The 14668-nt window shown below is 34.0% G+C and overlaps 2 protein-coding genes across 4 annotated transcripts; one reads left to right on the forward strand and one right to left on the reverse strand.

The window, feature by feature from the left end:
• Nucleotides 1-231: 231 nt before the first annotated feature.
• Nucleotides 232-6822, reverse strand: kuk (kugelkern). Of its 3 annotated transcripts, none has more exons than XM_070105494.1 (2): nucleotides 6664-6822; nucleotides 232-3079 (listed from the first exon to the last, which is right to left on the reverse strand). In XM_070105494.1, the coding sequence occupies exon 2, from the start codon at nucleotides 3029-3031 to the stop codon at nucleotides 1178-1180; it is 1854 nt and encodes a 617-aa protein (XP_069961595.1). In that variant the 5' UTR covers nucleotides 3032-3079; nucleotides 6664-6822; the 3' UTR covers nucleotides 232-1177. The 3 variants fall into 3 exon arrangements, with proteins under 3 accessions (XP_069961595.1, XP_069961596.1, XP_069961597.1); XM_070105495.1 differs by having other exon boundaries at nucleotides 6561-6822; XM_070105496.1 differs by lacking the exon at nucleotides 6664-6822 and adding an exon at nucleotides 3963-4063.
• Nucleotides 6823-7532: 710 nt separating this feature from the next.
• On the forward strand, nucleotides 7533-9674 carry pie (pineapple eye). Its single transcript, XM_014234986.3, has 3 exons — nucleotides 7533-7719; nucleotides 7782-8391; nucleotides 8459-9674. The coding sequence occupies exons 1-3, from the start codon at nucleotides 7597-7599 to the stop codon at nucleotides 9643-9645; spliced, it is 1920 nt and encodes a 639-aa protein (XP_014090461.1). The 5' UTR covers nucleotides 7533-7596; the 3' UTR covers nucleotides 9646-9674.
• Nucleotides 9675-14668: the final 4994 nt, after the last annotated feature.

The following is a 14668-nucleotide window of genomic DNA, read 5'->3' on the forward strand; positions in this document are numbered from 1 at the left end:
AGTGTTATATAGACCTGTCCGATTTGAAGAAGCGGACATTTCTCTTTGTCTTATGTACCGAATGACCCTTGGTAGTGCGAATAAAAATATTTTATATTTTGTATAAAATCTTTATTACGAATATTGAATATTGTTAAAAATTGCCATACATTTATAAATATAGTATGTATTTATATTATCATTGTAATGCATAAGATGAGTACAAATATATATGTAAAACTATTCATGAAATTATGCGTTTATTATGGTTGATGAACAAACGCTTTAATTTAAAATGTGTTATTTGCAAACGAAAAATTAATACACAAATCTTATGACGATTACAAACACTCAACGTTCGTAAGGTACTGTAAATATGTACATACTTGTATCGTATGTATTACGTAAGGTCTCTTTAAATATATATGTATGCTTACTTAAAATGCAAATGGGGTATGATTTGAGTTTAAACTAAAAAACTAAATTATTATAATTTCTATAATGAGTAATCAAGCAAACATATAAAATTTTATTATTCTACAAAATATTTATTCTTTTATGCCTTTCTGCGCAGAAATACTTGCAGAAAAACATAAAAAAAAACTAGTATTTTCTTGACATGCAAAATGCGGTGAATCTGAAATATAATATTTTATTAAATATAAATTTGTTGTTGCAATAATATAAGACAACAACAACAATCAAATATACGGATTACCGTTCTAAGTTAGCGAATTGACAAATATCTCAGGAAAACTGACACTCAAAACCGTAACAAATGGCATTGTCTTATACTTTCACAACAACTATTACTAAATATTAGAAAATATTACTCTTTCAAATATTATCTTGAATTTCACTTCAGTTAAGTTATACATTTATACATATGTTGTATAAATTGGCGGATCAAAACTAAATTTTAATAATGTGTTTGGGGTGTACAACACTCGTAACCCACTAAGCTTATCTGCACTTAAACAAATACATTATATGATGAACACTATATAAGTGTGAATGTGTTGAATATGTTATGTGTGAACGTAAATAAACAAACGGGGATATGTATGATTACGAACGTAAAATTAATGTTTCGACGTTTTAACATGCATAGATGTACAAAATTTAAACATCTGAAACATTTAAAGAAAATTATGGTAACTATTATAGACAATACGCTTAATTTCTTCACAAACAAACTTTACATAATATTACATCTCTTATTTTTAACCGAAGAAACGGACGTGTCTGCGATACCTGCTGCAACCTCGTGTACATTCGAGAACTTGGCTGCGTCTTCTTCCATCTCATCACTCACTTTATCGCCCTTCTCCATCATACCACACTTTTCATCAACCTTCATTGGGGAGTCTATTTTGGGTGTAGTGTCATCGTCAGTATTCTTCTCTACAGTGACATCTTCGGTCGCAGTCTTTTCGTCACTTTCAGCGCCATCGGTAGCGGTTTCCTCTTCAATTGAAATGCCAGAAACATTTTGTACATCAGCTTCATCCTCATCTGTGGCTGCAAGTTTAGTGGTCAACTTCACCGGTGTGCTGCTTTGTATGGAAGCTCTCGAAAACCGCGAACGTAACATTGTTAAGGGCGAAGAAACTACACTAAACAAGGTATACATATCTAAGCGTGCACGTTTCGGCGGCGAATAGTCAGCGTCAGTTTGCAATTCCATAGTGGATTGCGATTGGCGCGGTGGCGTACGGTCACGTTTGCGACCACGTCCGAAAAATGAAAAGGATGAGTTGTTTGGTATCTCTGAGCCAACTGTTACATTCATGCTGCTATTGGTGGTAGAACTGACATCTAATTCAGTGTTAATGCGACGATAGGATTCACGAAATTGTAAATTACTTTGGAATTTTGAAGGAGTGTATTCGTTAAGCGGACGTATGCTACGGCGTCCACCGATATGTGTAATAGTGCGTGGTACACTCTTGCGATCCGGTGAACTGCCACAGCTAGGTACATTTATCGGGTGATCTGATTTGGCATCGACGGTTTGTGTTTTAGTCTTTTGTGTTGCTGGTGCTTTTCCGGGAGTCGAAGTGGCGGCTGGTGGCTGGAGCACGCGAGCAGCTGCAGCGACCGCGACAGATGAAGTATTCTCTTTGGACTTTGCTGGTGAAGACTCCACGGTTAGTGGTTCCATTTCAACATCATCGATGACTGTGGTAATGATTTTGTTACGTGGTGAAGCAGTTGACTTTTCCATCGGTTTTGTGGGTGTACTTCTGCCAGATTTCTCCACACCTGTTGTAGGTGTAGCCCTAGACTTAGCTTGTCCAGCACTGGATCGAGATGTTGGTGTAGCTACTTCCATTTTAGAATCATCACCTTTCTTAGGTTCATTTTTGTCCGTTTGTTTCTTTTCCAGTTCTGCTGCTACCGTTGCCTCATGACGTCGAGATCTAGTCTCTTTTTCTTGTTCACTTTCTTTCTTTTTCTCCTTTTCCTTTTCCTTCTCCTTCTCAGACTCTTTTTCACTCTTTTCAGCGGGCTCTGCAAGTTTCGGTTCCTTAGTTTTTACATCTTCCTTTGCAGCTGGTGTAGCAGCCTTTTCATTTGATTTTGTATTAACCTTGGCGTTGGAATTACCATTTGAGTTAGTAGAGCTCATCTTGGCGTTGGAGCCATTACTATTACTATTATTGTCCTGTTTATCACTGCCATTTTGCTGTTTCTCCTTGGCACCGCCGTTCGTTGACACTTTGCCACTGCCATTTTGAGTTTTCTTCTCATCAGTCTTTTCATTTTTCTTAACTGTCTCATTATTGGCGGATTGTTGTTGTTGCTTTTTGTCAGCGTTTTGTGGTTTCTTCAAATCTTTCGGTGTCGCGTCTTTTACATCGTTAACACTGGCTTCTGTCTTCTGGCTTGCAGAATGCTTATTGTCATTTTTAGCGCTAGCGCTATTACTTGAATTGCCGTTGGAGTCTGCAGATTTCCCGCTATAATGATTTTGACTCTGCTGTTTGCCGCCGCCGGATAGCGAAAGTGGTGCCCGACGCGTGTGTTGTGTTGTAGCCTTTGTCGACATCTTGGCGTTAATTAGTAGATATGAAATTTATCCAATCGTAGCGTGTATCTATAAAAATAAAAAAAATTTATTATTTTAAATATAACTGAATATATACAAAACAAAAAAAATTACTGACACAAACACTAGCACAGTTATTTAATGGTTTTTTAAGCACTTATGATAACATTATAATTTATTTATTCAAGCTCTTGCCCTGTGATACAATTTCATCATACATTCTTTGAAATGGAAGCAAAGATATGCTACCCTAACTACTTCAAGTATACGTAAGTTATCAGTGTTTGTTTACATTTCGTTGACTTTATGTGTGCTTACGTCTAACATAAAACAAACATTACAATATGTAGGCATGTATGTTCTTAAAAAGATAGCACGTAAATACATTATATACATTGGCTCTTCTATAGTTCCTTCAAATAATTTAAAGAGAAGATCAGAATGCATATGATGTACATTCTCCGACAGGCAGCTTGCTAACTTCGGTTGCACAGAAGCTATAATATAGTTCACAGGTCCATCTCGTATGGCATAAAAGAGTATAAAAACCACTAGGACTTGGTTTTGATCGTTCAGTTGCTATAGTCAGTATGCTATAGTTGTCCGATATCGACGGTTCCGACAAATGAACTGCTTCTTTGGGAAAAAAGGAGGATGTGCAAAATTTCATAGGATATCCAACGTTGCTTTCTGAGAACTTCGTTTCAATAAAATTAATATACATTGTTGAGGGTGTAATAAATTTAAAATAAAAGTTTAAGCAAAAAAATATTATAACTGGTATGTCTAATAGCGCCTTAAATCATTCAATTATTATGCAAGCTCCGGGGCATTAACAATACTAAAGAATTTATAGTTCATATTTATATACAGTAGTGGCATGATAATTAGAAACTTTGCGTTTTACAAATTTAGAATAAAATAAACCAACCTTTTTAAAGTAGTTCATGCTGCAACGAAAACCAAATAATTCCAATTTTGTACAAGTTCAAAAGATCGTGATTAAATTTTTCCATTTAATCCCCTGGAAAACTACAAATTTAAAATTTAAACTGAACGAACAAAACTTGCAAAAATAAGATGTTTCTAATTATCGGTCCACCAGTATACATCTGTATGCAGATGCATATCTAAGTATGGCTTTGAGCGCAATCACATTCGCGTGGCTGTAAAGTTTGCAATGAATGCTGTTGTAATTTTTTCATGCACACTTAAATAAAAAAAAATAAAACGGTTCATCGAGAATGGAATTTAAATCTATACAGAATACTCGTTTGTAGATTATTAGTAATTCAAATTTTTAATATGTATGTATGCTAGGCATTAAGGTGGGTCTCTAACTCTAAAACTATTTTTGAATAAAAAATCACCCAGCTAACTTATAAACATACGTCAAACGAAATCGAATAATTTTTATTTAACCCTGATATGAAATACTGTTCAGGTAGAAGTTTTTGAATACATGCCTGTGTGTGTATATAGCACTTTATACCTCCCTTTCATTTACAACGGTATAGCCATCAACGTCGCACCACTGGTACAAAAAATTCCCTCACTTCCGGTACCTACACAAAATGTCAATATTTGACACAAGTAAATGACCAAATGGGCACAAACATGACAACCAAATATACCTATTGAATATGTATTCGTCCGCATTTGAAATCCGTTATGCCTGAATAGTTATTGGTGATACACTTCAACGATTTCGGATAAAAATTTCAATCTAAGTAAATTTTGGCACGAACCTTTTTAATTCCAAAGATTTAAACTTTAGGTTACTAAAAACACTACACATTTATATATATGTGTACATAAACGTAAAAGGCAGGAATGTATTTGTAAAGTTTATATAAAATCACATCATAAATACCAGCAATCAGTTTCTGATGCCATTTTGTCCGAACCATTGGCAACCAAAAACAAGCATATTGATTGCCGGTAGGTAGTCATCAACCTGGTGCGATCATAGCATGGGCGCCGCATAGGTAAACAGCCGAGATATAAGGAAACAAAAAGCAACAGAAGGTAGATTTTTTAATAGAAAAGAACATTTCTGAAGGTTAACTTTCAAGTAATACGAGGCTAGGCGTATTATTATTGGATAGTTTTCTGTAAATTTTCATACTATTAAAGATCCAAATAATATCCAAAAATGCTAAGCTATAAGTTGTAAATCCTGTGAGACTCTTTTCATCTAGAACGCAATCAGTCTATATACATATAAATTACTGTATTATAGAGTACAATATTTTCTCACAAGGCTCACACCAATGGTTGTTGGCAATTTTAGCTAGACAAGAAAACACCATATCATTTCTCTTATAATTTGCGACAACGCATACACATAAAAACCATATTCACGAATAGAAAGTTCATCGTATAGCTGTCAGCACAAACAGACGACAGACCCACCGTTTACTATTTGTTTCTGGTACGTATAGAAATAAATGTTAGCGGACAGTTGCACCATCAAAATGCATGCATACATACATACAATCATGCATTTTTATATTTTAGTGGGTTTGTTGCAAAGATTTAACAAAATCAGAAAATATACTGATATATGAATGTGATTGGAATAGTTAATTATAGGGTGGAGATACTATGCACACGAGAAACTTGTAATGAGAAGTACAAATGCATGCAGTTAATTAATTCATCGTAAGAATCAAATGTTATTATAAATTTATAAAAATATATATAGAATAAATCAATATAGTTTATATCAGATAAAATAATTCATAATATATTCTATATATTATCTTATAATAGTTTAAACTATGAAAGGGCACATTCATGAAGTATAGCGACACAATTTATCAACATGCTGGGCCTAGATGATACGATATGACTTAGGGGAGGGCACAATAGACCATAGGTCGCGGTGCATACCTCGAAACTAATCTAATCTAATCTAATAGCGACACAATTTATATCTAAGAAAGTACATGCATAAACAAATTTAATTTTACATATTAAAGAGTGAGCTCTACACAGCAGTCTCTACAATGTGGTGTGGGGGATATGTTGATATTTCACGGTTTTGTTTTCATTATACAATTCGTAGTACAAAACACGATGTAGTACACCGCATATAAAATTAGAGAAATAGCAAAAAATTTAAATTAAGCTACAAATTTATATTTGCGTTGTAAAGTATAACTAATATACACATGCTTAGTATAATTTAGTTAAATATGTGTATGAATACATATATAAACAGAATAAATGTTTACTCGTATCTCAATATTGTTTGCCACTACTGTAGCGCACAAAGGAGTCGCTAGACTCGGCCCTGGCTTTTTAAAAATGGCGGTTCGTCTCTTTTTTTTTACGCGTTTTACTACAAATATTCCTTAATTGAAGGTTAGATACAAATTTATCCCTTATGTCCACTAAACTTTTGCTCTTGTAAATCTTTTACATTACTATTTATTAGAAAAGATAACTGCACTTATACTGCTTCATTAATCCCGGCAAAACATCGTTATGCAAAAAGTCTCTATATCAAATTGAAATTTCCTACCTCAACATGAAAATTTCAGACGCCACTCGAATTTCAGCACTCAATGCCGCCAAAAATTGTATCTAAAAGCTTATTTAACACTTTATAAATTTTACACACAAACCTTTCTTTTGTATATTGTATACTTTCTGCTCTGCGCGTTGTGTTGTATTTTCGGTCAACTATTTTTTTATCGCAAATAAAATGCAGATTTTGGTTCTCCGCTTACAATGCACTCACACACGTCCGCTTGAATGAAATCCCGCACAATTGCATATTCACAAGAGGCGAAAGAAATCATGAAAACGTCAAAGAAATATCCCTCTGCGGTGAAAACAGTGCGCCTAGATGACAAAGCATGGGTACAGTTGGCCACAGCAGAGATATGAACCGCTTGGTTAACATGAAGTGGTGAGAAATAAAAAAATCGCATGACTTTATTTAAATTGAAGTTACGTTTACTAAAACTCCAATATTAGAATTATCATGCAAACTAACACATACGCACTATGCAACTCATAAGCCTTATGCGTCAAAAAGAGATGAACGATCGCACGTACACAATATTTAAAGTTATGTTTGTCAATTCGGATTTAAGAAACTAATAGAAACTTTCACAGAAACCTCCGGTAGCGCTCTTGGGTAATTAGCCAAGGGTTTAAAGAATATTGTGTTTATGAAAAGTGTGATTATTGTTATAAAGAAGAATACTATATGAAATAGGATGGCAGGGTAAGACTGCTTTTACTTATTAGCTATATTTATTATTAAAACATTAAACAGTAATAAAATTCTGAAACCAGTCATACTACTTAATATACTAAATTGAATATCAAAAGCAAAAGCGACAGAAAAATGTGTTTTTATTGCTTATTTAAAATAAAAAAAATTTATTTTAAAAGCAATTTAAAATTTTTATGATGTCTACTATTGTGAACTAGTGTGGTGAGAGTTTTATTACGTTATAATTGTGAATGAATTCTCGTATCAAGAAGTGGCACAAAATAAGCGGTTTTGTGTAATTTGTTTTTGTTTGAAATTTATTAGATTTTGTAAAATGTCTGAAAATAAATATAAAATCTGTGATATTTGTAAAGATAAGACAAATTGTACATTTGATCTACTAATGTTCGGAGATTGGCAACATACTCGAGATATAAACGTACATTACTTTTGTTTGGTATGACAACATCCTATAATAACGTCCTCAAATACTAAATTAGATGGTATGTTTCTTTGCAGTTACTCTCTACTAATCTGCCACAAAGAGGCAAAGATTGCAGTGGTATAAACGGCTTTCTGGTGCGAGACATACGCAAAGAAATTATAGCCGCTTCCAAACGTCTGTGTTGCTATTGTGGCCGTCAAAATGCTTCGATACAATGCTTTAAATGTAATGAGTACTTTCATTTACTTTGTGGACGACAAAATCGCTGTCTATACACATTTGTCGATGATTTTCATTCATATTGCGATGAATGCGTCCCCAGGAAAGAGCTTCAACCGATGGGATTGCAGAAACGCCCATCTAGTTTTGAACGTTGTAGCATTTGTCGCGACCAAATGGGCTTGTACAATGAAATAACGTTTATATTTGGTAAATGCTGCAACCGAGGTTATGCCCATTATATATGCGTTCAACAGTATGCATTGGCAGCTGGTTATTATTTGCGTTGCCTTTGGTGCCGTAGCAAGGATTTTCGCGATTCTGTAAGATCACAGGGAGTTTTTGTCCCGGATAGGGATGCACGTTGGGAAACTCAGAAAGGCATATATACCGACTTATACCGTGGACACAGCACCTGTAATATGGAAGTGTGTCTTTGTCCAAAAGGACGTGATTACCATAGTGGTGAATTCCTTTAATTAATTTTTGTATTAAAATTCTTTGTAAATATTTAATTTTAACTACATTTTAGGTAAATGGTCCGTGATACTATGTTCATTGTGCGGCAGTGTAGGCGCCCATAATCCCAAATGTTTATTAGGCAAAGAAAATGCTAAAGAGCCCTTAACCACATTTAAGTGTGCGACTTGCGCGAATACCGAAGCGAATGTCACTAGTTTGCAAGAAAAGGAAGCGTTAACGTCGAATACGAATGATGTGATCGATAAGAGCATTTTTATGACAAAGAACAATGCTAATGTAAATAAATCAGCAGTGTCTAGTTTTGTAGCTACCTTCTCCGATGAAGACGAAACAATGTCATCTGATAGTTTTATTACTGTAATTCCAAAAAAGGAGTGTGAATTGAATTCATCAACAGGATCCTTTTCGGTGTTAAAAAATCGTACTGACGATTCAATTAAGAATAGTAATACAATGTTTTCAATAGAAGCCGAGTCTACTGACAGCGTAATTGCAGTTCAAGAAACTGTCTTAATACATTCCACGGATAGTGACTCATTCAATGAAAATTCAATAATTATACCAAATCAAGTCCATCATCAAGACGTAATACAATCAAAAGACAGTGATTCCTGCGTCGCAGACAATACAAATATAGCGAAAGAAACACAGCTACAGCCGCAACCGCCGCTACTACTTATTGATGATGATGAGACACAAGTATTTGTTGCTGATACACCCCGCGAAAATATCACCAAAGAAACTCCAACAGCGAAAAAGAAATTAAATTGTGAGATTCAGCACGATAACATACAAGAATTGAATGAAAGCGTTTCTAAAATATCTAAAACAAATGTATTAATGTTGGAATCGCAAAATACAACAGTACCTTCGTACTGTAAAATCGCAATGTGTCCGGAGTCCACACTAAATTTGGTATGTTCGGAAGTCAATAACACATCGGACGATATTAACCAATCACCTGTTGTATCTTCTTCTTCCCAACTTGAAGAGCAGGATGAGTTGGCATGCTTTCAGATCTACGAATATGATGATGCAGAAGGAAAATGCATTGGCAGTGCTACAGTACGCATTAATTTAAGTGAAGAGCGGTTTGCTGGTTTGACCCTGAGAGATATTGAAATGAATTCCAGTAAGCTGTTAAGGAATGATGATATAATAGAGCGTTGCGATGATATTGGCATCTTTGCCAAAATCCATTCGATAATTGAACTGTACGATTTAGCAAAAAATTAAAAAAATAAATACTTAAAGAGAGAGAGAGAGAGCTGATGTTTTCGTGCCCAAAAATAACTTGTACACTTACGTTGGCAACACTTTAAATGCAGTTTTCTAGTAGGTACCGTTATTATTGTCTGGTATTATTTGTGTAGAATTTTTGGTGATTGAGTTTCTTATGTGTGGTTTTAGTTCTTTAAAAAATGGTAAATAAACAAGCATATCAGGATTTTCATGCTCTGGTAGTCAAATATTGACGAAATAGACAATATTGTCGAAAAACCAAATACTACTGTTCAGTACATAATAGCTAATTTCAGAATAGCTGGTGAAGTTGGAAGACTTGATGGTAGCGGAAAGTCCAAACAATTTGCACCTTCCACGATGAATAAAATTGCTCGGAGTATCAAGGAATATCCCAAAATATTCGTTGTCGCTATTGCTAAGGAGTTAGAGAAAGCTTTCATTGCAAAAGTTCTCCCTCAAACTGTCCGGACCTTGTTGTTGCATTCAATCGATTTCGACTCAAAGTCAAATCATCTCGTGCACGTTGTTTTTGGTTCACTGTATGTATATCTACCTACAATATATATGTATATATAGGTGATATCCTAATGTGCAAAATGAAACTGGCAGAATATTTGTATATATAACTAATATTAAGTACTTCGAATTCGATACCACCTGTTTGATACTATATCCATGACATCGTAGCATCTCTACAGTCTTTGTAACCTTGAATATACTGGACTGCACTACAAATGCTAAGCTACCATTTTTGCTGTCCTTACATGAAACTTGTACAATTTCGAAGATGTGTGTTGAAATTTAATTAGGTTTCTTGGAGGACAGCTTTTAATTATGGGTCTATTGAGGTCACCGTAGTTGTTTGGAGGCACTTTATTTTGGGGTCATTTCTGCTAAACTTTTGTTCATTCGAAAAAAGCGATTTTCCATTCCGTGAGTTCGGTGGTACATGGGTCCATATATCCTATATTTAATATAATTGCCCTACCCATTGTATCCGCTATACCTAACGTAAAGTATGAATAGAATGGGTAAACGTAACGCACACGTAAACTTGGGTTGAGAGTTTCAAGTTATTCCGATTAGTAAAGTGAAAATCCCATCCTTTATAAAAATACTGGTCGTGGGTCATAAATTCGAAGATAATTCCTGACCTAAACCAAAATTCATCTTGTGAGAAAGCGATAGCTGTAACATTCAAAAATGGACGCTTGTTTTTTTAAACACACCACTCTAACATATGTGAAATCTGAAATGAAACGAGAAAAAACGAAACGAAAAAAAAGGTCTTCATACTTATCATTTATATACATGTATATACATATATACATATTTTATAAGGTCTCTGACGTAAATTGTCTCTGAATAAATCTTTCGCTTACCTTATAAAATACACATACATAAATGATAAGTATGAAGACCTGAGTTGATTTAGCCATAACCGTTTACTTGTGGGTGTTACAAACTTCGTGCCAAACTTAATCTACCCTCTTCAGGGTATAAAAAGGGGGGAACTCTCCCAGGCATTTTTCGTGTCTTCTGCAATGCGAGGAGCTGTATACTCTCCCATATGAAACTCTCGGCAATTTTTATTTTACTAACCAAAAGTTTGTACAGTCAAGTCTACTACTTGATGTGACTTTTGATAATATGCAAACGGGTCTCATCAGTATTTCTCAAAATAATTTTTGTCGATACAAAAACAACAACTACTGGTATATGACACTATGATTATTGATGACCTAACGAGGCTCTGTAATTTCGTTGGCCATTTTGAGATATAGCTTTCACATTCCGTTGAAAGAGTACATTTCTGAGACCGATCTTTAGACGACATCGATGACACCACATTTAATTCTTACAACTAAACAGGGTCCAAGTGATCGCTACAAAGGCAACAATATCAAACATTCATGAATAGTAGTTTCCTCAATGATAAATCTTCAACAGGGGGAAATCGCAATGTCCGCGCTAAGCCACCGTTGCACTCTGACAAGATGCTACTTCCGGCCCTGCATATTTATAGCAGAAAATATTATCAAAACTTGATATTAACTACAATACATGTCATTACAAAATAACACATTCCTATATACCTTCTATATATAATATTATACATACATATGTATATAATAAGCAGCTATTTATGCTAATTAATGTCGCATTTTGCTTTTGGTGAACACACTCGCTCATCACAGAGTTGAAAAATATATTAATTAGCGTTTATGCATGCAAAAGCCGTGAACTTCAACTTCTTCAGCGAAGAGTTAAACCAAATCAAAGGTGAAAAGACATAAACGAATTAATTTGGTCGGGGTGAAGCTGCCGTGAGTCCCCGAAGAAGAGCACGATGCTAAGGTGAACACGTGATAAATACTCAGATTTGTAGAAAATTTTTGAAATTGAAATTTTAAATATGAAAAGAGTAGCTACTAAAACGCGTTTTTTAGCTCTACTAATTCAATGCCTACTCCTTGACCAGATTTCGTTGTATGAAAGCATGAGGAAGTACCTGAGAGACACACACTTAATCTTTAAACTTGATTTTTTAAAACGAATTTTCGTAGTTCATCAACCTGTTGAAAAAAAATCGCAAATATAAATTGAAATAATAATTTAAAGCTGTATACTAAAATAAGATCTGTTTTATATTATAAACTTCATACAGTATAATAGTTGTTCGTCTGATGGTCTTTTTAAGAGTATATAAAGCGCTATAAGTAAGTCACAGATTAAAGTTTGTGAAATGTGCGCGTGACCCCGCGCTTTAAGAGACCTTATGCATGTATTATCCTCCAAACTACTTATTGCATTAGTTTAGTTTTGTTATAACTAAAATTTTGTGTTAGAATTTAGTGCTACAATGTAAAATCAGATAATAACCACGCCCAACTCTGACTGACTATATTCCGAAAATATCGGTCAATTTGCTATAAGTATGATGAAATTAAGTGAGCATTTTTTCCTGCTAAAAATGTGGTTTGCTACTAAAATAGAAACGAATGCGTTCAGTCCCATAGCCCCATTTATCAATATCATGATTTTCGTTATTCTTTGTGAACTAACTCCAGTTTGTTGCCGAATTAGAGGGAAATTGGTCCATGAAATACTGAAGTTCCTATATACCAAATATAATGATTTTCTACCTTCCTATTAAATATGTCAGTTATTGTGTGAGACACCTTAATACAATGTAAAATAGATAAAATCAGTAGCAACCTTTCCATAGCCCCAATATAATGACGTTCGATTGACTTTATATCATATTGTTGGTCCACAAAAATTATAAAAATAAATAAAATCGGTCCAGACTTTAATATATATATATATATATACCTATTTAATTGATAATGGAAAATGTTATTAAAGACGTAAAGTAGTACTTGTAGTAGTAAGGAAATTTAGTATGCATTATTGTCTAAAACAACGGAACAATCTCCCAACAAATTATTTAGATCGGATCATAAAGATCTTCATAAATCAAACTGAACGATCGGAATCAAGTGCTTGTATGGAAAATTTTTTCATTACATAAGATATCTTCACGAAATTTAATATGGATTATTGCCCAAGCAAGGCCACAATCTCTACATGAATCTTTCATATCGGACAACTATAGCATACAGCTGCTATACAAACTACTATATAGATTTTCGTATTCGAGCTTTTAATAAAAATTATATATAATTCAGTTTAGGCGTGCAGCTTAAACTTTAAACATCGTAAACAACTTCAAATTAACTCAAAACAAAAATACTTTTTAAAAAATATTTACAACAATATATTTATACATTATTGTCAATATTTGTTTATTATATTTAGTTTATTTATTACTTAGGCAAATTTTTTTTAAATTTAATTATAAAAATGCTACGAGTAAAAATTTGGAAACTAATCGATAGAGGAACGCCGACTAGATTGCAAAAATACGCAGTTTAAATTTGGAGTAACGGAATGAAGAAAGAACTCGCGACAGTTATGCACGTGCTATGTAGACGACAACGACAACGTCGAGCTGCCAATATCTTTGTTACGTATGCATTGTTGATAAAGAAAGGGCCTACTGAAACATGCGTGTGTTGCGGTGGCACTTGGTTCCCTCACCAAGCGCAAAAACTGGAAAGAAAGACTTCAGCAAAATTTGCACTTGATGCAAAGACTTGATGAAGATGCTATAAAAGTTTTTTACCTGTCATCGAAGTTTCCTTAATTAGAATAATAGATAAAATCACAAATATCTGCCTATCGGAAGGGTTGGAGTTTCCTGATATTCCAGAATGTCTTCAAGACTTAAGGTATGTGGAGGAAAGACGAATAAATATTAATCTATTATCTTTAACTAACTTTAATTCGACTAGAAGATTGTTTATATTAAACAGCCTGGTGACTAGCAAAATATTTTCCGTTGGATGCAAACCGTTGGCCGGTTACTTTTTGAGATGTAGTCATATATGTAGTAGTTACTAAAAGAAATGCACCTAGCTACGGCGCAGCTAAAGTCACCGTTTTTTAACCGTTTAGGTAACCTGAATTCGGTTTGAAGGTTGTTTATATCATACAACGTGGCTAGAAAGAACTAGCAAAACGCTTTCTGTTGGATGCAAATCATTGGTCGGTCGCGTTTTCGGAATTAGTTATACATAAAGTTGGCATGAAATGCACCATTGATGGGTATTACAGCTTAGACGCAGCCGAAATAAAAGTTTTCTTAAAAAATTTTCTGCCTGCTCAGTATAAACATATAACATTAAAAGTAGTTTAAAAATCACTGCACATTTTCATTTGATGACAAAATATCAAGTTTAAATGAAACTTCTAATATAAAATCTTTATATTACAATGCTATTAAAAATACTTTGGCAGCACTAGAGTGGCTCTCATATTTTTCTGTTTTATTTGTATGATTTAAAATATTTAGTAGTTTCTCAATGTAAATCAGTGTTTAAATAGTTAGATTCTATACTTTATTTTTGGTTGTAGTTGAATCTGTAAAAGCCGCACAGTGCGCTAAGTT

Source organism: Bactrocera oleae, chromosome 2 (assembly GCF_042242935.1).
Source record: "Bactrocera oleae isolate idBacOlea1 chromosome 2, idBacOlea1, whole genome shotgun sequence".
In the NCBI taxonomy this organism is placed as follows: Eukaryota; Metazoa; Arthropoda; class Insecta; order Diptera; family Tephritidae; genus Bactrocera; species Bactrocera oleae.

Bases quoted from the DNA above. Each gene is read 5' to 3' on its own strand.
- kuk (XM_070105494.1), bottom strand. From the start codon at position 3,031: ATGTCGACAAAGGCTACAACACAACACACGCGTCGGGCACCACTTTCG.
- pie (XM_014234986.3), top strand. From the start codon at position 7,597: ATGTCTGAAAATAAATATAAAATCTGTGATATTTGTAAAGATAAGACA. The intron at 7,720-7,781 runs GTATGACAACAT...GTTTCTTTGCAG, and splicing joins ACGTACATTACTTTTGTTTG to TTACTCTCTACTAATCTGCC. The intron at 8,392-8,458 runs GTGAATTCCTTT...ACTACATTTTAG, and splicing joins AGGACGTGATTACCATAGTG to GTAAATGGTCCGTGATACTA.